Raw genomic sequence first — 23,519 nt, forward strand, 5'->3', positions numbered from 1 at the left:
ATATTGTACATCAACTATATGTCAATAAAATAAAAATTACTGTTATAACTTTTCAAAAATTAAATAAATAAAGTACATTTTTCCAGCCACAGGGCCAAGCCCGAGGGGATTGAACAAGAAAGGTTTCGGCTAATGGGGCCTAAAAATTGCCCAGCATTCTAGGACTGCTCATTAACCTTCTCCTTGGCCTGAATCCCTATCTTGCTAACAGTAGATGGAGGGGGTCTGCTACAGGGGGATGGAGGAGGGGTAGTCTGGGCCCCCCTCCCGCCCCACTGCCCTCGCCCCTGCTGGGAGCCGGTTCCCCTCAGCTCTGCACCCACTAATTGGTCTCATTAGGAGGCGGGCGGGAGGCTCCAGCGGCGCCGATCCGAGCTGTGTCATCCGCTTAGCGCCCTTGCACTCCCGCCCGCGCCCCCTCCCGCCGCCGCCGCCCCGGTCGTCAGCTCTGCACTCGTCGTGCGCCCAGGGCATGCTCCGCGCTCCGGAGCCCGGCCTCGGCTGCGGGGAGCCGCACCACCCGCCCGCGGAGACATGGGGCGCGGCCCGCCGGCCGTCCTGGCCCCGTGGATGCTGTTCCTCAGCCTGGGTGAGTGGCCGCAGCGTCCAGTGGCCCCGATGGGGACGAGAAATGGGTGCCAGCTCCACCCGGGTGGACCTAGGGACAGCGCTGGACCTTTCGCTTCCAGAGTGGGGCTGGGGACCGGGGACGGGGACGGGGACGGGGACCGGGCGGGGGGAATGGGAACTCTCGCTGCTCTTTGCTTCTTCAGAAGCAGCTTTGGCGGCTGCACTGGGGGCTGTGGGAGGGTATCCCCACTCCCCGTGTGACCTTGGCCAGGGACCTGTCCCTCTCTGGGTCTGCCCACCGATGAGGCTGAAATCGGCCGCTGCCTAGGTCCCAGACACCCCAGATGGTGCGTGTCCCTGACAAGTCCAGCCCAGTCCGAGCGCACGGGCGGTGGTAGCCGCGGGACCTGGTGGGTGCGCTGGGGTCGGGGAGTGGGTACCGCCTGCCCGCTTGTGGGGCCAGACGGCGCGACCAGCGGGTGCGAAGCTGTCCCTCCGCGTTCCCAGCGGTCCTGCGTCTGTGTTCTCTCCCTAGCTCAGGCCAACTTCGCCCCCCACTTCTTCGACAACGGGGCGGGCAGCACCAACGGAAACATGGCCCTGTTCAGCCTCCCGGAGGACACGCCGGTGGGTGAGTAGCCCTGGCGCCTGCCCCGCATAGTCTCCCAGAGGAGCGGCCCACGTTCCCCTGGACACAGGGACCGAACCCGTGACTCCTCCGAACCTATCGGGAGGCCGAGCGCCAGGCGGCAGGCGCTCCCGGGGCGCCCGGTTTGCGCTCTGAATCCCCCGGGGCTGTAGCGGGAAAGGTCTCCACGCAGTCGTGGAGACCCGAGCCCGGGCAGTTCTAGAGATCCAGCCGCCAGCCCAGAGACATGACCAGCCCCAAGAGGCAGGTGGAGGTCCCCAGATCCGGGGCTCCTGACCCTCTGTATTTATGACCTTGAACAAAGCACTTACTCCCAGAGCCCCATGGCTCCAGGCTTTAAAACGGCCCAAGAACAGTGAATTCACTGGGATCTGCAGAGATGGGGGAGGAGGAGGGAGATTCGCACTTCCTCTCCTTCACTGGATGGGCAGAACCCTGAGAATAAGGACAAGCGCCTTTTCTTGTGTAAAGTGTACTAAGTGTAAGAGGAGCACCTGCTGAGAATTCTCTGAAGAACTCGTCCAAGCTGGGGAACACTGCTGCGGTTGGCTCTCCGCTCCACCTTAATGACTCCTCCCTTTTCCCTCCTCCGCCATCCCCAGTCTTGGCTCCAGGCAGAGACCCTAGAGTTAAACCCAGCAGCCCTGAAGCCCTCCGTAATCTATATTCTAGATTACAATCTGTAAAGCAGTGGCTACTGCCTGCTAACTGATAGCTGGGAAGAATAAAGAGGAAGAGAGGGAAGCAGCCAGTGCTCAGCATGTCCCCTCTTCTTCCAGGCTCTCATGTGTACACCCTGAATGGAACAGACCCGGAGGGAGACCCTGTCTCCTACCACATCAGCTTTAACCCCAGCGCTAGAAGCGTCTTTTCAGTTGACCCCAATTTGGGGAACATCACCCTGATTGAAGAGCTGGACAGAGAGGTAGGGGGACCTGGGAGGAGCATTGCCTGCAGGTGTGCAGACGACCTTGGTGGGCTGGAAGGTTCCCTCAAGAGCATCCTTGGAGAGGTCTCATAAGTCACAGAAAATTCAGCCAGCAGATCAGCCCTGGTTTTAAGGGCAGGTCTGACTTGGGTAAAAGTACGACCCTCTGTGCGCTCTGAGCCTGCGGGGGACAGGCTGTGTTTCTCTTGTGAGACCCCATGCCAGGCAGGGGAGCCAGCTGCCTGGACCCCAGCTGTGGGGTGCTCCCAGCAGACTCCCCCAGCCCAGAGAAAGGAAACGGTGGGGACACAGCAGAGGAGGTGCGACAGTGCTGCCCCTGCCTGTCAACCCAGGGCAGGACCAGGGGACCTCGACACCCTTCCTCACTGAGGCCCCCCCGTGTCCCGGGAAGGGTTTGAGACACCACGGACCTGGATCTCTGAGGAACCGTAGGATACAGACCAGTGCAGCAGAGATGAAAGGGAGAAAGAGGAAAATTTTTAAAAGGATAAAAAACCCCTTCCTGCGTCCTCCAGCATACCAGTTAACAACTCTCCTAGCAGGAGGGTGCAATCTGTTGGCACCCAAGCCCCCTGAGTTTATAACTCCTGATGGGTTAAACCCCAAACCTGGTCTCAAGCATGAGCGTGGCCAGAGGTAACGGAGGAAGCTTTTGGCCACCTCGCCCTGCTCCAGGGCCCCTCTGATGTGCCCAGCTTCAGGGGTCCTCAGGGCACCTCCGACTCCCGGATCCTCACTCTGCCCTTGTGCTTCACAGAGGGAAGATGAGATTGAAGCCATTATCAGCATTTCTGATGGGCTGAACCTGGTGAGTGCACACTGCAGCACCCCCCCACACACACACCCACACCCCCCCCACTCCACCCCCCTCACCCCCCCCCTGCCTCTGAGCACTATGCCCTCCCCCAGGGGCTGGGGGTGGGGGCTCCCAGATGAAGTCCAACAAGATCTGCCCCAGTGAGCTCATAGGAGAGAGGGGATGGAAGGGAGAGAGCGGGAAGAGACAGACCTGCCTGCTGCCCTTCTGACGGAGCACCCCACATTCCTCAAGCAGCGCCTCCTCTATCCTGTGCCCCCTCACTCCTCCAGCCTGGCTCTTGGCTCCATCCTCATCACACAAGCTGAATACCTGGGCACGCATCCCTCCTCCCTACCTCTTCCTACACAGCTTCCACTTGCACCAATCCCTTTTTAGTGCTTCTCAGATAATCTCAGGGGCTCCCCTCCCTCCAAGGCTCCCAGACCCCAATCTGGAGCCACCACTGTGCAACACAGTCCTGCGTGGCCACAGTCCCCTGGCTCAGAAGGTGCTACCAGCTGCTCCCCACTACCCTCAGGATGGAATCCTAGTTTCAGACTGGCATTTGAAACACCCTCAGCCTCAACCAGCTTCTCTCCCACATTCACCCTACCAGCCGTCTAGCCCTAAATCTGCTTCCATTCTGTTCTCTGAACTCACCTGGCCTTTCACTTTGCATTTTGCCCCTGCTGCTGCTGCTTCCTGACATACCTTCCACCCCCTTTTCCCTCTCACCCAACAAATGGCTTGCTTCCCAGGCCTCGCTGGTGTCCTCCACTAGGCTGGGTCAGATGCCTCTTCTCGGAGCCCCTGGATGCAGCCACCTAGACCGGTGCCTTTAGCTAGGTTGGGGTGCATGGTGCCCCCAGAGTCGTGTGGTGCAGGCCCTTGCCCTCAGCTCCCAGCATGTCGCTGTTGTCAGGCTGAATGATAACATGCTTGTACATGCTGATCTTTGCCCACCACTCCACCCTGCAAATTTCATACCGTCAGACAGAACACAGTGCTTGGCGTCAAGTAGTTGCTTAATAATAATATGTGCTTCATGAATGACCAAAAGAGGGAAGGAAGAAGGGAGGAAGGGAAGGAAGGAGGGAAGGGGGAAGGGAGCAGAGAAGGGGGGAGACTACACCCAGGGTGTTAGAGGACATTGTTCCTTTATCACCCAGAAGGTCTCACTCTCCCAACTTCTGTCTGCTTTGCCTCTTTTCAGGTGGCGGAAAAAGTCACGATCCTAGTTACTGATGCCAATGACGAGGCACCCAGGTTTATCCAGGAGCCCTACGTTGTCCAGGTTCCCGAGGTGAGCGAGGGGCCCCCGAGCAGTGTTGATGGACTCCCACCAACCTGTGGCCTGTCCTCCGGACTGACCTGTGACCTGGCCAAGGGGAACTGGGCACCGGAGGGAAGAGCCCCTCCATCACTCACTAACCTCTGGAGACCCCTCCCCTCTGTGTCCTCCCCGCCACCTCCATTGCCGTCCCCTCATACATTCATTATTATTCCAAAGGAATGTTTATTTACCATTTTCCATTAGAATTTTAGTGTACTCTTATTGTGGAAGTGTGAAAAGAGTTTAAAAGACCACTCTTAATCCCTGCAGCTTGAGACAACATTGTTAAATTTGGGGGAATCTCCTTCTCATCAGTTCTGTGATTATAGGCTCTTGATTTCTGTTTGTTTTACATAGTTGTAACCACTAAACATATGCTTTCTGCAGTCTCTTTTTCACTGAATTTATAACATAAGCGTGAAGTTGTAATCGTGAAGTTGGGGTACCTAACATTTTAATAGCTTTCCAGCATTTACTGAACTATTGCTTTATGTCTGGATATTAAAGGTGCTTTAAATTGTTGCCATCATAAGAAACATCAAACTCTGAACTTAAAAGTTCCTTTTCTCTGATGGGAACGACTTGAAATTGCTAGGTCAAAGCGTGGGTACATGTGAGGCATTGTCAAATTGATTTTCCAGAATGGAACCTGTTTGCCTTTACCCTGGAAGGTGGGAAAGGGTATGTCTCCTGGTTCCTGGCCCACACTGGGGATTCTTGCAGTTTTAGATGTCTGCTAATTCAGTAGGAGAAAGCTATTCTTTTTGGCTCTAAGCTGCACGTATGTGACCTCTGGTGATACTGAATATGCCCTTGTTTATTAACTGTTTCCAGTCATTTCATATTTAAACCCTTGGTCTTCTGGGAGCCCTAGATTTTTCTTTGCTCTTTCCCTGAAGCTGTTTTCAGAAGGAGGATGTCTGTGTGTTCCCCCTCTCCTGACCCCACTTTGACTCGAGTGTCTCCTCCACCAAGGCGCCTCCTCCTCTTCATGCTCCCTGGGTCAATGGCCGCCTTTCGCCTGTTTTTAGCCCTCACTCCCCTGACCCCACCTTTCCATGCCCCACACCCCAGCTCCCTGAGCTCCTGTCACTGCTCCTGGGACTGACCCTCTGTGGCTGTGGCCCCTCAGGACACACCTTCTGGGAGCAGTATCGCCAGGGTCCGAGCAGTGGACAGGGACACCGGGTCTGCAGGGAGCGTCACCTACTTCCTGAAGGTAAGGTGGGATGCTCAGGAAGTAACCAGGGGCCTGGGCTGGTGGGGACACCTGGATGGCCTCCGCCTCCATCCATCAGGTCAGTGCCTCAGCGATTCCCAAAGATTATCAGAGATGGTGCGTCCCATTCCAGCGAGGTCTCGGTACACTCAGATGTGGGACCAACAAGTGGGGACACGAGACTGGCCTGAGCAGAAGCCATCTTCCCCTGACTGGCACATCCTGGCTCCCACTAAGCTGACCTGCCTTCCTTTCCCCAGATTTCAGGACCCTCACCTCACCACCGGCCAATCCCTTCCCCAGGAGATTGGGCATTTGGTACCCACACAGAGTAAAAGAAACCTGTCTGGGCCTAGAATTGTCAAGAGGAAAAAGGGAAGGGGAGGCAGCTCTCAGGAGGAGCAGAGCTGTGACACCCCCTCCCCGCCCTTGTCCATCCAATGCACTCTGTTAAAGGCAGAGACCCCACCCCATGTCTCCTGCCTCTCCCCCAGCTCCTCCAGAACCCATTGCCCTCCACCCCACAGCTGCTGTTTCCACAGCTCCTCCTCTTCTCTCCACTTTTAATCTCTCGCTTTCACAAATTTCAAGGTAGTATAGCTCAGTGGTTAGAAATCCTGGCAACACCCCTGGGCTCCACGGGTTCTGGAGAGATCCCACCACTTCCCCCACACAGGGGTTCAACCATTATGTGACTTTCCTGCTCAGCTTCCTCACGCATTGGGTGGGAAAGATGAAAGCACATCCTCATTGGATTGTGAGGATTCTGTGTGAACGTGCTAAGTCGCTTCAGTCATGTGCAGCTCTGTGCAACCCCGTGGGCTGTAGCCCGCCAGGCTCCTCTGTCCATGGGATTCGCCAGACAAGAATACTAGAGAGGGTTGCCCTGCCCTCCTCCAGGGGATCTTCCTGAGCCAGGGATCGAGCCTGTGTCTCTCATGTCTCCCGCGTTGGCAAATGGATTCTTTACCACTGGTGCCACCTGCGAAGCCTGTTGTGAGGATTAAACCCATGAGAAGCTCCAGCAACAGCTCTTGACCCACAGTGACCCCCCCTTCAGATCAAAGATCACCTCCTGTCCCCACCTGACCTTCCCCACCCCCACCCAGATGCTGCCTGGCTGACCCACAGTCACTTAATGGTGGGACTGGAAGATCCTGAAGGTTCTGTCTCTACAGCTTTCAGCCCACACCTCCTCTAGGTTAGAGCATGCTGCTGACGTTTCCACCTGGGAACTCTGGGCCAGGGTTTAGCCCCAAGCTGGGCCCTGTTGTTTTCCAGCTGAGGCCGAGAGAAAACCTGAGGCCCTGCTGGAACATCTTGGTTGGACTGAGGGAGGGGGACAGGAAGGCCTGAGCTCCAGGAAGGGGGACTCTGGAGACAGGAAAGCCTGAGTGCCCTGAAGTTGCACCTAAGCCCCTAGGTCGGAGTTCCTGTGACAAAGGATGGTGAAGACTCCCTTTCAGTAAGCAGAGCGGGTGCTCCTGGGGCCGGCCTGGGCCCGCCCCAAGGCCCAGCCTGCCCCTCGCTCTTACAGAATCCGCACCCCACCGAGTTCTCCGTGGACCGCCACAGCGGGGTGCTGCGCCTCCAGGCCGGGGCCATCCTGGACTTCGAGAAGGCCCGGGCCCACTTCGTCACTGTGGTTGCCAAGGTAACAGACAGGGAGGAATGGGAGCATCCAGGCAGTCCTCAGCCTCCGTCGGGGGAAGCTGCCCTTGGATGGGAGCAGTTAGGTTCTATGGTGGAGGGGATGGACGGTACCACTGAGGCGGGAGTGGGGCTGCCGCTGCTCGGGATCTGTGTTGAGCAGACCCTGCCGGACGCAGACGTCTTCTTCAGGGACGCTGGTGTCTGTGGGTGGGAGAGGGCGTATTCCCTCTCGGGAGAGGGCGTCCGCCCCCTCAGGACTGACAGGCCAGCCTGCCCTCTGTAGGCCCAGTGGCCACGCCCTCACATCCCACACAGCCTGGCCTCTGGGCACCTCCGTTTCTCTGTCCAGGCTCGTCCATCCTGCCTCTGCCTGTGTGACCAATTACCCACCCTGAGCCTCAATTTCCTCATCTGCCCACCCCAAAACTTGACTAAATTCCTCATATTTCTAAAGTGTGTGGTGTAGGGTTTGCAACTCAGCAGGCATTCAAATGAAGTGACTGCTCTTCCCCTCGAGGGCAGGAAACCCCAGCCTTCCTTCTAAGCCCCTGGTTTTCTTTTCCAGGAAAGTCCCTGCTGGTCACAGAGGCCGCAGGGCAGCCCCCTCAGTCTATGTCAGGAGGCCTGAGCCAACCCCGCCTGCCAGCTTCCCCGTGAGGGCTGGCTTGGTGGGTGCACACTTCTATGATGTACCCTCATGCGTGGGTCCACCTCATATTCTTTGAAGATTCTCAGGAGACTTTGCGGCTGGGCTCCTGGCTGGGAGGAGAGATTTTGGCCCTGACCCCCTCCTCCTCTGCTACTCTTCAGAGATGATCTCCCTGGAGAGAAACCTAACCCTCTTTCCAAAGGAACACTTTTGAGCACCTGCTGCGCACTGGCTGAAGACCTTCATGCGTTATCTCATTTAATTTTCCTAACACCCGTAGGAGGGGGAAAATTATCTCTAAGTGGCATAGAAGCACACAGAAATAGGGCGGGCAGCTGGCCTCGAGGCCAGTCAGTGGCAGGAGCCAGATTCCACGGGAGTCTGCTCAACTCTGGAGCCCAACCTCTCTTCCCTCTCTGATTCTTCTGCAGGATGGCGGGGGAAAGCTGCGAGGGGCTGACGTGGTGCTCTCGGCCACCACTGTGGTCACGGTCAATGTGGAGGATGTGCAGGACATGGGCCCCGTCTTTGTGGGCACGCCCTACTATGGCTATGTGTATGAGGACACCCTTCCGGTGGGTATCTGCACCCCTCAACCCATGGCACCTCCAGATGCCTCCCGCCCTGTCCTTTGCACTGCCCAAGGGTCCCCTGGTGGAGATGGTTAGGCTCAGCCCAGGCTTGCTTGCCTCACATGGAGGCCAGTTCTGGATTCACTGACTCAGGCCACACACATAGGCCATTAAGGGGGAAGAAGAAGCTGCTCGTGTGTGGAGCACCTATTGGGTGCCAGGGCTGTGCCAGGCATGTCTTCACTCATCCACACTTACCCCAGCCTGGCTGCAAGTGTCAGCCCTTCCAAAGGGCTGTGAAGAGAGGCTGGGAGGAGAGCTGACGGTTTGGTTTAGAGCGGCCTTTCCCGCACCCTGCACAGGAGGTGAGGCGCCAAAGTTTTGCTTCCTTTCCTCCAGGCCGGTAGCCTGAGGCCCCTTGGGCCAGTCGTCCTCCCACAGTTTGCTGCTGCATCACCCTCGTCAGACATCACACGCAGGCCCAGCTCAAAGGCTGTCTTCAGCCTCTGCCCCTTTTGGCCCCTCAATTTCCAACCCTGGGCCTGGCATCCAAGGGCCAGCCTGCCCTCCACCCAGGAGCCAGCAACGTCCTTTACTCAGTCCAGCCTGTCTCCCCACCCCACTCTTTTCCCTTCTCCTGGCATGTGGCCATGGGCACAATGCCCCTCATCTTTCTCAACTCAGCCCAGGTGCCACTTTCCCCTCTATGGTGCACCCATGTCTTACTATGCCCCCCAACCAGACCATGAGCTCCCAGCCAGCAGGGGCTAGGCTGGAGTCAACTCTCACGTAGCTGGCCGCAGTTCCAGAACTATCCGTGGAATGGAATTGCATCCTCTAGTCTCACTTCCCCAGTTTCTCATTATTTCCAACACTTGCTGAGCGCCGCTTATGTGCTGGGTCCAAGCTGAGAAACCACCTTTCCAAAAGTTGCAAGTTGAGTGGAGGAGATGGGCAGAGAGGGAGAGAGAAAGGCCGGGCTTCCCCCATGGGGGCCATAGGGCAGAGCCAGGGGGAAGCCCAGACTGTTCTGCTGAGGAGCTAAGGGGGAAAGAGATGCCATGAATAGGGGGAGAAGACAGTCAGGAAGCAGCCATGAGCATGGGTAGCCCTCTGGGGTGAAGGGTCTGCCTAGGGAGATAGGAGAGGGTGGCAGGCAGGGCTTGAACAGGGCTTGTCAGTTGAGACAGCTTTCCAAACACTTTGAGCAGCTCCTGCAGCTGCAGGACAAAATCCTAGTTCCTGGACTTTGCACTGGACCTCCTCTGCCTGGCCCCTCTCCTGGCTCTCCCTTCAGGTGCCTTTGAAGGCCAAAGACAGATGAGGCAGCAGGTGTGAGGCTGGAGAGTGGGCAAGAGAGGTGAGGCCTGAGGGTGGTGTGTCGGGGAGGAGGCTTGTAAGAGGTGTGAGGAGGAGGCCCAGGCAGGAGCCCTGAGTGTCCCTGGGCAGCTATGTGCCAAGCCATGTGGGGGGCAGGCAGCGGGGCTCAGGCTGTCCCTCCAGCCCTGGGAGGCCAGGGGGCTATGAGCTCCCTGCAGAGCAAGGATGGGGCCTGGCAGAGGCCTGACTCTCGAGTGTGGTGGCACCTCCCCTCTGTGATGGGAGCAGTATCTGGGGAAGGGAGAAGCCCAGCACCCCCCACCCCCGACCCCTGACATTGGCCTCAGGCAGCTGCTCCTGTTCCTCCCAGGGCTCAGAGGTCTTGACGGTGGTTGCCATGGATGGAGATCGGGGCAAACCCAACCGTGTTTTCTACAGTCTGGTGAATGGTGAGTCTGGGGCTCATTGCTGGGCTGTAGGTACACATCCCTGGGTGAGCAGGTTGAGATCCCCAGTCTCTGTGGGTCCCAGTTTCCTCATCCATAGGCCAGAAGGACAAGGTGCGTGGAGAGGAGAGGCTGGGTCCCTCCAGGAGGCGGCACGTCTCCTTGGGCATCTGCTCTGGGCCCTGCTTGTCGTTAAGTCCAGTACAGGGAGCGGCGCGTTGGGTGGGTAGGGGCAGTGGTGTTGCTGAGCGCAGCACAGGTGGCACCAGCTCACGTTCCCTCACGCTCATGGCCGTACGCTCGTGATAGGAAACAGTGGCAAGCTTTCTTACACTCTAAATTGCTACTGTTTTTTCTCATTCCTTTAAATGTTTTGGCTTAGAGCATACTATTGAATTAAGTGAATTAAATACAGTGATGATTCAGGGTGTCCCTAATACTCACCCTGTGTATGGATGAGAAAAACTGAGGCTCAAAGAAGCTAAATCATCCCAAGTTCCCATTGGGCTTGAGTCTGCTGCCTCCTTCCACAGTTGGGCAACAACTGGGCAGGAGGAGCCAGCTCAGGGAAGGCTCTTCAGCCCTCGGTAGCTGGCACCCTCCAGGGGCCGCCACACCTGGTGCCTGGCCCCACACATGCACACGTCACCATGCCCTCACTCAGATACCGTCACTTCCTCTGACCCTGTCCCTGGGACATGCCTGCCGCACACTCCCCTTCCAGCAGCTCACACACGTGCACACGTCACCATGCCCTCACTCAGATACCGTCACTTCCTCTGACCCTGTCCCTGGGACATGCCTGCCACACACTCCCCTTCCAGCAGCTCACACACGTGCACACGTGCACACATGCCCACCGTCACAGACAGGCTTCTCTCCCAGGCACGCAGACCCCTGACTGCCTTCCCTCCCCTCCACAGCTGCAAGCCTGCACGCAGCTACCACACACCCAGCCCACCCCGTCTCCTCTCCCATCTTCTTGCCTCTCTCTCTACTCCTGCTCCTCCTCCAGTCTTTTTCTTCCTTCTTCCCATTATTTTCTCTCCTCCCTCCCCCTTTTGTTATCTCCCTCCGTTTGTACCTCTTTATTTCTCCTTTCTCTTTCCATCACACCTACCCACACACCACACATGCATGCATGAGAGAAGCAAAATACTAGGGAACCTGGGAGCCGGAAAGTAGTGACTTGAAGTCCCAGCTCTGCACTCACTGTGTAACCTAAGACAAGTTACTGAGCCCCTCTGAGCTCAGCTTCCTCACTGGCAAGACACGGATAATAATACAGGAGACGTGAATGAAATACCCTGTGAGGCCTGGCATAACTCCCCTGCGCCACCGTGTGGCCTTGTTCAGAACTGCAGGGCACATCTCTCTGTGACAGGAAGTGATGGAGCCTTTGAAATTAATGAGACGTCGGGAGCCATCTCCGTGATGCAGAGCCCCTCCCAGCTACGGAGAGAGGTGTATGAGCTGCATGTACAGGTACCTCCCTCGGTCTTGGCCTTCTCCACCAAAGGGGATAAGACCCTGGCCGCCCGCCTTACCCCGCAGGGCCCACAGGCAGGGGGAGGAACACCTGCAAGAGGTGGCAGCTGGTGTGGGAAGCTGAGGCAAGGCAGAGAAGGCAGGATGGGAGCAGCAATGCCTTGAACGTGGGTAGGACCCAGGAAGCAGAGAGGTGTGGGGAGCATTGGTTGGTTGGGGCGGGTGGAGGCATTGCAAGCGAGGGAAGCTTAGTGAGCCAAGGCTGGGTGTGAAAGCACATGATATACTAGGGGGACAATGAGGAGCAAGTGGGACTTGAGCCAAGAGGCCACATCAGCCTGTAATGCAGAAACAGTTGGACCCCAAGTGGGGGACAGAGGAGCAAAGGCTCTGAATACAAGGTATGGATTTTTCCTGCAACGGGGCCAGCTTTGTGGCCATGCAACCTGTGTGATTACACAGGGGCCGCAATTAGAAGTGTCCCACGCTGGGCTTAATGCTTTGCTCTTGCTCTCTTGAAATTCTTAGCAATTTTCTAGCAAGGGGCCAGCTCTTTTCATTTTTCACTGAGCCTGCAAACTATATAGCTAGTCCTGCCCAAGAGCAGTGAAGAGCCATGGAAAGGTTTTGAACAGGATCGGAGTCTTGTAAACGCTCACTCTGACTGCTCACTAAACTAGAGGGATTCTCAAGTTCAGAGAGCTTGGCAAACAAAGATTTCCAGGGCCCACTGCGGGGATAGGAATGTAGTGTGTCTGGGGGAAACCCAGGACTCGGCATGTTTCAAGCTCCCAGGCGATTCTGGCACTAGTCCCGGGCTGGCATCTGAAAACCCTGGTCCCAACTCGGGTTTGAAGGGAATCAGATGAGGAGCAGGGCAGCAGAGCCATCAGCCCAGGTGATAGATGGCATGGGCCCGTGGGGGTGAGGGAAGGTGGGATGGGAAAAATGGACAGGCTGTGAACTATGACGGAGGCGGACACCACGGAATGTGGCTGCGAGGGGTCGGGGAGAGGAGAGGGAGGGAAGAAGCCAGTGTAGATCCACACCATCAGAAACACAGGAGGGGAGGCAAGTTGAATAGGACAGGCATGATGCGTATTGGTGCCTTGGGGACATTCAAGTTGAAAATCCACACCTGAGTGTACAGGTTTGAGCTTCAGACAACATCCACATGCAGGTAGCTGTGAAAGGCTAGGAGGGAATGAGACTGCCCAGAGGAGGGCTGGGGGGAGAGAGGAGCCAGTAGCTGGGAACACCACTGCTGGAGCATCCCGACTAAGAGTGAGGAAGGGGGAGGAGCAGGTGAAGGAGGGATGGGGGTCAAGGCCAACCTGCAGTGTGGAGTCACATTAGCCGAGGGGACGGAGCATGCGGGAGGGTGAGGGAGAGTGGCCATGCCACATGCGGTGTGGGGATCGGCGTGAAGCGTCTGACTTGGGGACAGGTCGACAGCTGAGTGGGAGGAGAGAAAAGGAGGCAGAGGAATAAGTTCTAGAAAAGAAGAGTGGGGCTTCCCTGGTGGCCCAGCAGCGGGGACTCCACCCTTCCCATGCAGGGGTCATGGGTTCCATCCCTGGTCAGGGAAGTTCCAAATGCCTTGGAATGTGGCCAAAAATAAATAAATAAATAAATAAATTTTTTTAAATTAAAAAGAAGAGTTATGAAGCAGCTAATGTATGACAGAGTGGAGTCCGGGAGGGTGATTAGAGGACAGTAATTTGAAGGCCAGAGCCTGCTTATAGGAAGGGGGAGGGAGCCCTTCCAGGCCTCACGTGACATTTGCTACATGCCCTTGAGGTACCTGTGGACACTCAGCCCTGGCTTGCAGGCTGAATTAGTCATCCACGCTGCATCACCCCACCTACCTTCCCTGCAGCCTCCCTCTAGCAAGTGGACACAAGGGCAGAATATGGCAGAGCTAGGGTTTGAACCTGTGTCTGGCTACAAGAAGGGGGCGGTATGATGCAGTGGAGAGGGCACTGACTAAGGAATCAGACGCATCTTCTAGTCCAGCTGTGTGACCCCTGGTGACCACCTGACCCCTCCTGCCTCATCTGTAAAACAGGACTAGTAACAGTACTAAGTTTCCTAGGACTGTTGTAATGTATTACCACAAACTTATTGTCTTCAAACAACACATATTTAAACACTGCAGTTGCTGTGGGCAGGAATCTAGGTCAGCTTAGTTGGGTCCGCAGTTTCAAGGTCTCTCACGTGGCTGCCAACAGATATTCAGCCAAGACCAGGTTCTCATCTGAAGGCCCAACAAGGGAGGATGAGCTTCTGGGCCCACAAGGATTTTTGGCGGGATTTACTTCCTCTCGGGCTGTTGGACTAAGAACCTCTCCAGCTGTCGACTGGAGATCACCATTAGTTCCTCGAAACATCAGAGAAGCTGTCAACAGAGCTGTCTGCTTTGCTAAAAAACAGAAGTTATGATCTAATCTAATCACAGAATGATATTTCATCACCTCTACTGTATTCTATCAGTTTGAAGCAGGTTCCTAGGCCAAGCCACACTCAAAAAGAGGAGATTACACGGACTTCTCTGGTGGTCCAGTGGCTAAGAGTCCATGCTCCCAGTGCAGGGTGCCCAGGGTTCAATCGCTGATCAGGGAACTAGATCCCACATGCCTTGACTAAGACCTGGTACAAACAAATAAATTTTCTTTTTCTAAGAAAAGAGGAGATTACATGAGGGCATAGATACCAAGAAGCAGGGATCACTGGGGCCATGCTGGAGTCAGCCTGCCACACAGCCATAGCCACCTGTCCCCACCCAGGTGACTGAGGTCAGCTCTGCAGGGACTCCAGCTGCCCAGGCCATGGTGCCTGTCACCATCCGGATCGTGGACCTCAACAACCATCCACCGACATTCTATGGGGAGAGTGGACCCCAGAACAGATTTGAGCTGTCCATGTATGAGCACCCGCCCCAGGGGGAGATCCTTCGGGGCCTCAAGATCACCGTCAATGACTCAGACCAGGTTTGTGGTCCTGCCCTCCACCTGTCTTCCTGAAAACCGCTGGGGCCCGAGGCCCAAACCTTTCCTGCTGATGTCACCAGGGCTGGAGGGTCACAAAAGGAATGAGGCAAGAGTGGGTAACCAAGAGGGAGAGGAGGGAGGGTAGGTAACCAGAGACTAGCTGCATGGCCTAAAGATATTCACAATCAATTAAAAAGAAAAGCCAGTCAGAAAAAAGCACCTCTGGGAGTTTCCTGGTAGCCTAGTGGTTAGGATTCCCGGCTTTCGGTGCCAGTGCCCAGGGTTCAACCCCTGGCTGGGCAATGTCCTGCAAGCCATGCATGAGGCCTTAAAAACTAAAAGCACCTCTGTGTCTGACCCTCCAGACACTGTGACTGTGTCCTGTGCCCAGTGCAGGGCTGGGCTTTCTGTGCTTGTTTCTTCGCTTAGTCCTCATAGTTCACTCAGCTTTTCTGATTCTTGATCACCTCTCCTAAGAATACTTACCTCCCAGGGTCAAGGGCATGCAAAGTCTCCTTGCACAGCATGACTCTATAATGAGGTTCATTCTCATTCATCTTCCCTGTTTCTGCTCTCCAAACTGTTGCCCAGGGAGCCAATGCCAAATTCAACTTGCGGCTGGTGGGACCTGGGGGCATCTTCCGAGTGGTCCCACAGACGGTCCTGAATGAAGCCCAAGTCACGATCATTGTGGAGAACTCAGCCGCCATTGACTTTGAAAAGTCCAAAGTGTTGACCTTCAAGGTAAGTGATGCTGTGCACGACCTTGAACGGGGGGAGGGGTGTCACAGTAGTACCTAGATTCATCCTTGGGGGTCTCTTGTCGCCCCCTACCCCTCCTAGCCCTACTCTTTCCCTCTGCTCCCCCTTCTGACTTGGGGAGCAGTGGGGAGAGGAAAAGTATGATGCAAGAGCTCCCCTCTACTCCACAGCCTCACTGAGCTCCAGTGTCTGTCTACAGCTCTCCCCAGGAACGCAAGGAGGAGGGTGGTCCAAAGAAAAACCACCCATGTAATGTGCCCTGTGAACAGACTGAGAGAAAAAACTCTGATCATCAGGAGAGATGTTTTCTTATTTGCACTCGACATGCCAATTGTTCTGTTAAAAACTTTAGCAAAGGATGAGAAAAGTTCCCTTGCATTTGGAATTATTCAAAATGATAAACACAAAAAAATAATGTATATTTACATAAATATGTAAATAAATATGGGGGTTGACCCAAAAGTTCATTCGGAATTTTCCATAAGATGTTGGATGTTGTGGAAAAATGCAAGCAAACTTTTTGACCAACCCAATATTAATAAAAAGAAAAAGTACTTTGCTGATATTAATTTAAATTGTTATAATTTATAATTATACATGCATACATATTGATAGCTAACATCATACTTAAAAGTGAAATTCTATACAACATTGTTAATCAACTATACTTCAATCAATCAACCAATGAAAGTGAATTTTAAAAGTATTCTTTGAAGTCATAAACAAAATGTGGATACCTGCTGTTACCAATATTTTTCAACACTGTTCCTAGAATTAAACGTTATTCCTAAATAAGAAAGGAAATAAAAGGTACAGTCATTAGAAAGGAAGAGATAAAGTTATCATTGTTTTTAGATGATGTGATTGCTTGCTTAGAAAAATCTAAAAGAAATGATCAGAACATTGTTAGATACTGCAAAGTGGCTAACATGATGGATTACAAAGTTAGGTCACAAAATCTAATAATTCTCCTGCATTCCAAAAAAATAGCAATGAGAATAATGGAATTAGAGCTCACTTTTATAAGAACAACTAATAGATAAAATTCCTAAGAGTTACCATAACAAAATTGGACCATATAAAGAACAAAAAATGTACAAATTTAACAAAAAGATAAAAGAAGGAGAGAAATACAAAGACAAACCCTGTTCAAAAATGCAAATTCTCATCAGGTTAATAAAGAATCCAATGCCACTTCAATTAAGTCTTACCCAAAATTTCTTTAGAGGAGGACGTAGGGGACTTGACACAATTATACTGGCTTTTATCTGGAGAAACAAACCTATAAGAACAGTCAGGGAATTTGGGAAAAAAAGAGTATGAGGCAAGAATTTGCTCTAACAGATATTAAATTATATTATGAAGCAAAGTTGCTTTAAATTGAAAGCAAAAAAAAAAAAAAAAAGTAATATGCAAACCAATGGAGCAAAAGAAACTGGTTCCAATGCAAATACCAACTCTAAGGAACCAGGCGGTCCGTTGCCCTGCGGGGTGGGGTGGGGGCGGGGGGCGGGGGCGGGGGGGGTGCGGAGCGGGCGGGGCGGAGTGGGGCAGAAGAGGGGGATGATGTTTGCCTTAGAGGTGCCCCCTGCAGGTGGCGGCAGGAATAGCTGGCTGGCCGCAGAGAAACTGGGAGGCAAGGCAGGTGGGTGCCGGGTGATACCGAGACAGGATGTGACAGGCTCTCTGCAGAGCAACTGCCATCCAGACAAGTCTTCCTTTTCCTTCCTTCCCCAGCTCCTGGCCATTGAAGTGAACACCCCAGAGAAGTTCAGCTCCACGGCGGATGTCGTGATCCAGCTCCTGGATACCAATGACAACGTCCCCAAGTTCACCTCCCACTACTACGTCGCCAGGATCCCCGAGAACGCCCCCGGGGGCTCCAACGTGTTGGCTGTCACAGTGGGTTGGGGGCTGCCCCAGGGACTGGGGGTGGGGTTGTGAGCCCCACTGAAGGGGGCCCTTGTGAAGTCAGACAAACCTGGGCTCCTGTTTGATTCGATAAACCCACATTCATGTGTCCTTGGACAAGCTACGTGCCTTCTCTGAGCCTCAGTTTTCCTTCAGTACAATGGGTATAACAGCACTTCTCAGGATGATAATGAGGACACGTAACGATAAGTAGAAGGCCTTCCAGATCTGGTTCCTCCAACGCTTTAGACCTGAGGCGAAACTAGGGCTCCAGAGCAGGCCTCCAGTTCTCCCCAGCGGGGCAATCCTCCCACCCCACCCAAATCCTCATGTGGCCATTGAAAGCAAGAGCTGCCAACATGCCCTGACAAAGGGACCTGGGCCACCGGGAGCTTTCTCTCTTCCAGGCCGTGGATCCAGACTCAGGTCCCTGGGGTGAAGTCAAATACTCCATTTATGGATCTGGGGCAGACCTGTGAGTAGATCCAGAAATGCAGTCAGGGCCTTGGGTAAGGGATTTGGGAGGCTGAGGGTGGAGGAGGATCTGTGCTGAAGGCAGATCTGGGCCGAACGGCACCTGGGCTGGGGAGGTGAGCCTGGGGACCGGGAATGAAGGGCAGCTGTAGAGAGCCCAAGGCAGAGGGAACACACCTGATGAGGTGCATCTGAGAGAAGTAAGGTCATCACCACAATCTGGAGCTGGGGCTCATGGCCCCAGGGCCAGGCAAGCAGTGCTGGGCTAGGGAGAGGCAGGCCATGGGAGGAGAGGGAAGGGCTGTGACTCGGGTGAAGTTCAACATTGATAGTAAATAGATGAGTGGCCCTGCCTCCCTGAGTCAGACCGTGAGGATGTGGAGAGGAACAGACGGGATGCTCAGAGAAGCTGCCCAATGTATCGCCGCCTCTTCTTGGAGGCGGCTCCTTACTGCAGGCACGTGTGTGCACATGTATGTACGTGTGCATGCTTCTGTACACCCTTGCTGCACTCTCTGTGCCCGGCAGCTTCCTGATCCACCCGTCCTCCGGGATCATCTACACCCAGCCCTGGGCCAGCCTGGACGCTGAGGCCACTGCCAGGTATAACTTCTACGTGAAGGCAGAGGACATGGAGGGCAGGTACAGCCTGGCCGAGGTGTTCATCACGCTGCTGGATGTCAATGACCACTATCCCCAGTTTGGAAAGAGCGTCCAGGAGAAGACAATGGTGCTGGGGACCCCGGTGAAAATTGAGGTGAGCTTCAAAAGTAGCCGAGCTGTCGTTGTGGCTTGGTCACTGTGCACTTGGCCAGCTGCAGGGCCCTCGGAGCCTGTCCTCTCCCTGCCCCGCCCCAGCGGGCTTAGGTAGCTTCCTGCCTTAGTATCTCGGGCCCACTGTGGGAGCCAGCCACCCGTCCAGTACTGTCCGAGAGGATCTGTGGACCCGATGCTGGCAGCTTGTGTATGCTTCTGGTTAGAGCCCCATGGGGACCCTCCCTTCAAGCTTTGCAGGAGTGACTGGCCTGGGGAAGCAGGGTCCCACGGTGTTTCCCCATGTGAGCTTCCGACAGGCTAGAAGCCATGACTCAGCTTACCAGGTCGCCCAGTGTCCAGCTGTTGTATCCAGGAGCTGCTAGCCAGATGCTCAGAACCTGGCTGGAGATGCTGCTGCCTGCCGGGCCCCTCCACCCTCTCACCATGGACTGAAGGCTGGCCTCGCCCCTCCGTGGGCACCAACCACATGATGATGCCAGGCTCTGTGTGAGCCCCTGACTCTGGCCATCCTGGATCTGGCACTTCCGGAGTCACTGTGGCTAACTCCTCCCTGTTCCCCTCAGCAGCCACCAGCAACCCCCACACCAGCAGCCTGGCCGTTGCCCCAGCAGTGCCCACTCCCTTCCTCTCTGTCCTTGCTCTGCCCACCCCTGGTGTGGCACTGGCCAGGTGTGAGCCTGGCACTGGTGTCTAAATGTCCATCATTCTTAGACAAAAAAAAAAAACGCTTTGTTCCTGCAGCTGCAAGTGGCGCTGTGGCTTAAGAATGTCTTTTCAAATATCTTGGACTCCTGAAATAGGCAATGATTTTTAAGGTACTTTATATACCCCTAGTGGTTCAGATAGTAAAGAATTTGCCTGCAATGAAGGAGATCTGGGTTTGGTCCCTGAATTAAGAAGATCCCCTGGAGAAGGGAATGGCACCCCACTCCACTATTCTTGCCTGCAGAATTCTATGGACAGAGGAACCTGGCAGGCTGCAGTCCATGGGACCGCAAAGAATGGACATGGGTCACAAAGAATTGGACATGACTTAGAGATTAACATTTTCACTGTATACCCCCATGCCCACCTCCACCCAGAATTAACCTCTGAGAAAGAAGATATTATTGCCACTTTACAGATTAAAAAATGGAGGCTCAGGCAGGTGGCATGTTTGGTTGGCCTGAGTTCACACAGCTGTCTGCCTGCTTTCACAGCACTGCTCCTCCACTGCTCTGCCTTCCCAACATGGAGGGAGCCTGAACCCCAAAACCCAACAGGCTTGACTCTGGACCCCAGCTCCCCTCCTTCTCCCTCTCCATCCTTACTCAAGACGCTCAGCCTCCGGGCTTTTTGTTTCTTACCAGCACTGACTTGAAGGGGCTTGTTCTGAGACTGACAGCACATGTATATAGCCAATGTATATACACTGTATATACATGTATATATATATACATGTATATACAGCACATGTATACAGACCCGGCTCATGCACTTCCTCTCCCAGCTCCACTCACTCAAAATAGGATTAGGGCCATTTCCCATCAACCCAGCAAACCGCATATGACGTGTCGGTTCAGCCAGGGGACACAAATAGGACCCTCAGAGTCCAGCTCCGCCTATCCCTCCCCGTGCACAGGCCACAGACCAGGACGCAGAAGAGCCCAACAACCTAGTGGACTATTCCATCACCCACGCAGAGCCGGCCAACGTGTTCGACATCAACGCACACACGGGGGAGATCTGGCTCAAGAACTCCATCCGATCCCTGGATGCCCTGCACAACATCACGCCCAATGGGGACCGCACGTGGTCCCTAGAGGTGCAGGCCAAGGACCGTGGCTCCCCATCCTTCAGCACCACGGCCTTGCTCAAGATTGACATCATAGACACTGAGGTGAGTACGAAGCCCACGTGGAGGGTTGGTTAGAGGCCAGCTCAGACCTCCCTGCAACATGGCCAGAGCGAGAAAGACCACCTTCCTCCAAAGACACCCACCCGGTGCTCACAGAGACTACCTGTGCCATCCAACGCACAGGCTTTGACTCAGGTCGAAATACCAGTTTCAACACTTTGTAGCCGTGTGACTTTGCTAAGTCTTTCCGCTTCCTGTGAAATGGGACTCACGATGCCTCCTTCACATGCGTGTTGAAAGGCAGAAGTAAAATCATGTGCGGTTCTCAGCTCAGTGTCTGGCAGGAAGTCATCCCTTAAGAGGTTCCTAATACACTTGGGCAGATATGAACCCCCATCAAAGGAAAGCAGTGCCAGCTAATACAGGAGTTCCTCATCCAATCCAGCCTGCATTGTATTTTTTCTGTGTGTCTGTGTGTGTGTATGTGTGTTTTCTGGAATAAAGCCCATAGTTCTCATCAGATTCTCTAGGGGACGACTGACCCCAGAGAGCTTAAAACCATCTGGCCTAAGGAAGCTCAGGGCCCCTCCTCTGTCCTCTGGGCACCTCTCTTCCAGATGCTGTCCCGAAGCCCCATGGCCGCCTTCCTGATGCAGACCAAAGACAACCCCATGAAGGCTGTGGGTGTGCTGGCTGGCATCATGGCCATCATTGTGGCCATAACGGTCCTCATCTCCACCGCCACCTTCTGGCGCAACAAGAAGTCCAACAAGGTCCAGCCGGTGCGGCGAGTGCTCCGCAAGCGGCCCAGCCCTGCACCCCGCAGCGTCCGCATCGAGTGGCTTAAGTTCCGAAGGACCAAGGCCGCTGACAAGTTTGTGCTCAAAGAGGCTCCTCCCAATGAGAACTGCAACAACAACAGCCGCGGAAGCACACCAGCCCCCCAGGCGCCCGCTCCCCCTCCGCCACCCAGCCCGGCACCCAGCGTGGGCCAGGCCCCCTGGACGGTGCCTACCGTCTCCGGCTCGCTTGCCCCTCAGCAGCCCCAACAACCATCACCAAAACCCAGGGCCGTGGCGAAACGCAAGGCCGTGGGAAGCCCCGTCCAGTCAGCTCTGGTCTCTGAGCTCAGGCAAAAGTTCGAGAAGAAGAATCTACACAGCAAAGCTTACTTCTAGACTGTGTCCTGTGGCCCCTCTCTCCCCACTCCAGTTGCCCTGATGCCTGGGCCACGCTCCGCAACTCTGCTCCTTAGGGTCACCCCTGTTTTGTACAATGGTGTAACCCCCATAACCAGGGCTTTGGACAGTGCCTTGGGCAAAGGATTTATTCCTCTGGCTACGACTGCAATTGGGAAATACTTCCCCATCACCCAACTCCTTGGCACATGTGCAACGCTCCCCATACAGCAGAGGCTGGGCAGCAACAAGGAGCCAGATTGACGTCTTCTATTCTCCAACTCCAGACCTCACAGTGTCGCTTGGGTCCTGCTGGGGCCCCAGCTTTCTTAGTTTGGGACCAGAGCCCTGGCCACACGTGGCAAGGTTGACTAGCACCTGGATCCTGAAGCCTCCAGCTAAGAGCAGGAGCAGAAAAAGGCTCAGGGGCTGACTAAGGCTGAGGGTCAGCGAACCTTGCAGGCTGTGGGAAACCAGATGCAGCTAGAGGGTGAGGATGCGCTGAGAACTTGCCGACTGTGGGCCTGCGCCTAAAAGCCACTGGAGGGTGGAGGGTGGGGTCTGAGCAGAGACTGGGCGCCCCTGCTGTGCCCCCTCGGGACCAGGGGCACAGAGTTATAAGATGGACTCTGTGGGAGTGAGGGCAGCTGCCCCAGCCAGGGCTGCCCTGGGCCCAGAGATGGCTGGAGCCAAGCTGGTTGCCCCAGAGACATCCGCAGGAGCAGCAGGTACCCTTAGGAGCTGTCCCGCTAGAAGTCCTTGAGACAGAGCAGGGCTGAGATCTGGGGAGACTTCTGTTTTATCCAGCTCTTCTGCTGACGTGTGATAACCTCGGGAAGGCTCATCCTCTTTCTCATCTGGAAAATGAAGAACGTGAATCAGCCTTATTCACAGGCCTGGGGTGAGGATCAAAACAAGTAGGGGTGATGAGGGCTTTAACCAAGTGCAAGACAGCACAAAAAGGAAGTGTTTTTCCCCTGGCTGGTTCTCCGGGGTGCAGCTCTTCCACAAAGTATTAGGAACCTCCCAGCTGTTCTGCCAAGCACCCGCAGGAGGCGCTGTGCTAGGGGTAGGGTACTGCCACTGATCCAAGACGGCTGGAGCTGGACCATGGCACAGCTTCCCTTCCACGTCTCCTCCCCATCCCCACCTCCCCCAACTACATCCCCCATGCAGCCCAGGCCAGCCGTTGTCAGAAAGAACCAGAGCTGGGCCGCACAGCCAGCCGAAGCTCCATCTTGCCAAGATGACGAAAACGAGTTCCCAAGAGGGAGCGTGATCGCCAGAGGTCACAGAAGTTTGGCGGCAGGAACCTGGTTTGAGGGCTCTGGGCTCCTTAGCATGTCCCTCTAGTCGGATCGCACCTCCTCTGCTTGTGACCCCCACCCCCACCAGACGACGTGCAAGCTTCACTTAATGCAAAGAAGTTCCATCTGACTTTAAGGACACTTGCCAAGAGGAGATACAGATATGTGCCTAGAGAGAGAAACAGAACAGTTCCTTGCATTTCACTCCACTCACTCATAACCCCTCTAGGATATGTCTGTGAATTTAACCACAGATTGTATGCATATGTGGTTTTCTTGATTTCTGAGCTGGTGTTTGGAGGTGTTACTCAAATGTGTTGGTGTGCAAGCTCCTTGCTGGGGTTTCTGCAGTCCACAACTCAGGGTGTATTAACAGCTGGGCTCTAACAAACTAGGAGCCCAGGCTGAACAAATGGGTATGGGTTTCAAGACTAGATTGGATCATGTTTGCCTTTCACAGGGAATGCAGCATCCTTACAACTTGCATGCGGTCAACCTTTTTTGTAAATGATCAATAAAATCTGTTAACCAAAAGCCAACCTGACCTCCAGCTCCTGCCTTTTTTTAAAAAAATTCTGCCACTCCTGCAGCATGCAGGATCTTAGTTTCCCAACCAGAGATCAAACCTGTGCCCCT

The 23,519-nt window shown here is 54.6% G+C and overlaps 1 protein-coding gene across 1 annotated transcript; it reads left to right on the top strand.

Moving 5' to 3' along the window:
• Nucleotides 1-418: 418 nt before the first annotated feature.
• Nucleotides 419-23,422, top strand: CDHR1 (cadherin related family member 1). The gene is made up of 17 exons (XM_061405526.1): nucleotides 419-589; nucleotides 1,106-1,201; nucleotides 1,999-2,144; nucleotides 2,926-2,976; nucleotides 4,181-4,270; nucleotides 5,433-5,519; nucleotides 7,057-7,173; nucleotides 8,253-8,396; nucleotides 10,084-10,162; nucleotides 11,544-11,644; nucleotides 14,434-14,637; nucleotides 15,229-15,381; nucleotides 17,137-17,301; nucleotides 17,718-17,785; nucleotides 18,313-18,541; nucleotides 20,183-20,440; nucleotides 21,016-23,422. Exons 1-17 carry the CDS (start codon nucleotides 535-537, stop codon nucleotides 21,574-21,576), a joined length of 2,604 nt encoding a protein of 867 aa, XP_061261510.1. The 5' UTR covers nucleotides 419-534; the 3' UTR covers nucleotides 21,577-23,422.
• The last annotated feature ends 97 nt before the right edge of the window (nucleotides 23,423-23,519 follow it).

This window comes from Bos javanicus, chromosome 28, assembly GCF_032452875.1.
Source record: "Bos javanicus breed banteng chromosome 28, ARS-OSU_banteng_1.0, whole genome shotgun sequence".
Classification (NCBI taxonomy): Eukaryota; Metazoa; Chordata; class Mammalia; order Artiodactyla; family Bovidae; genus Bos; species Bos javanicus.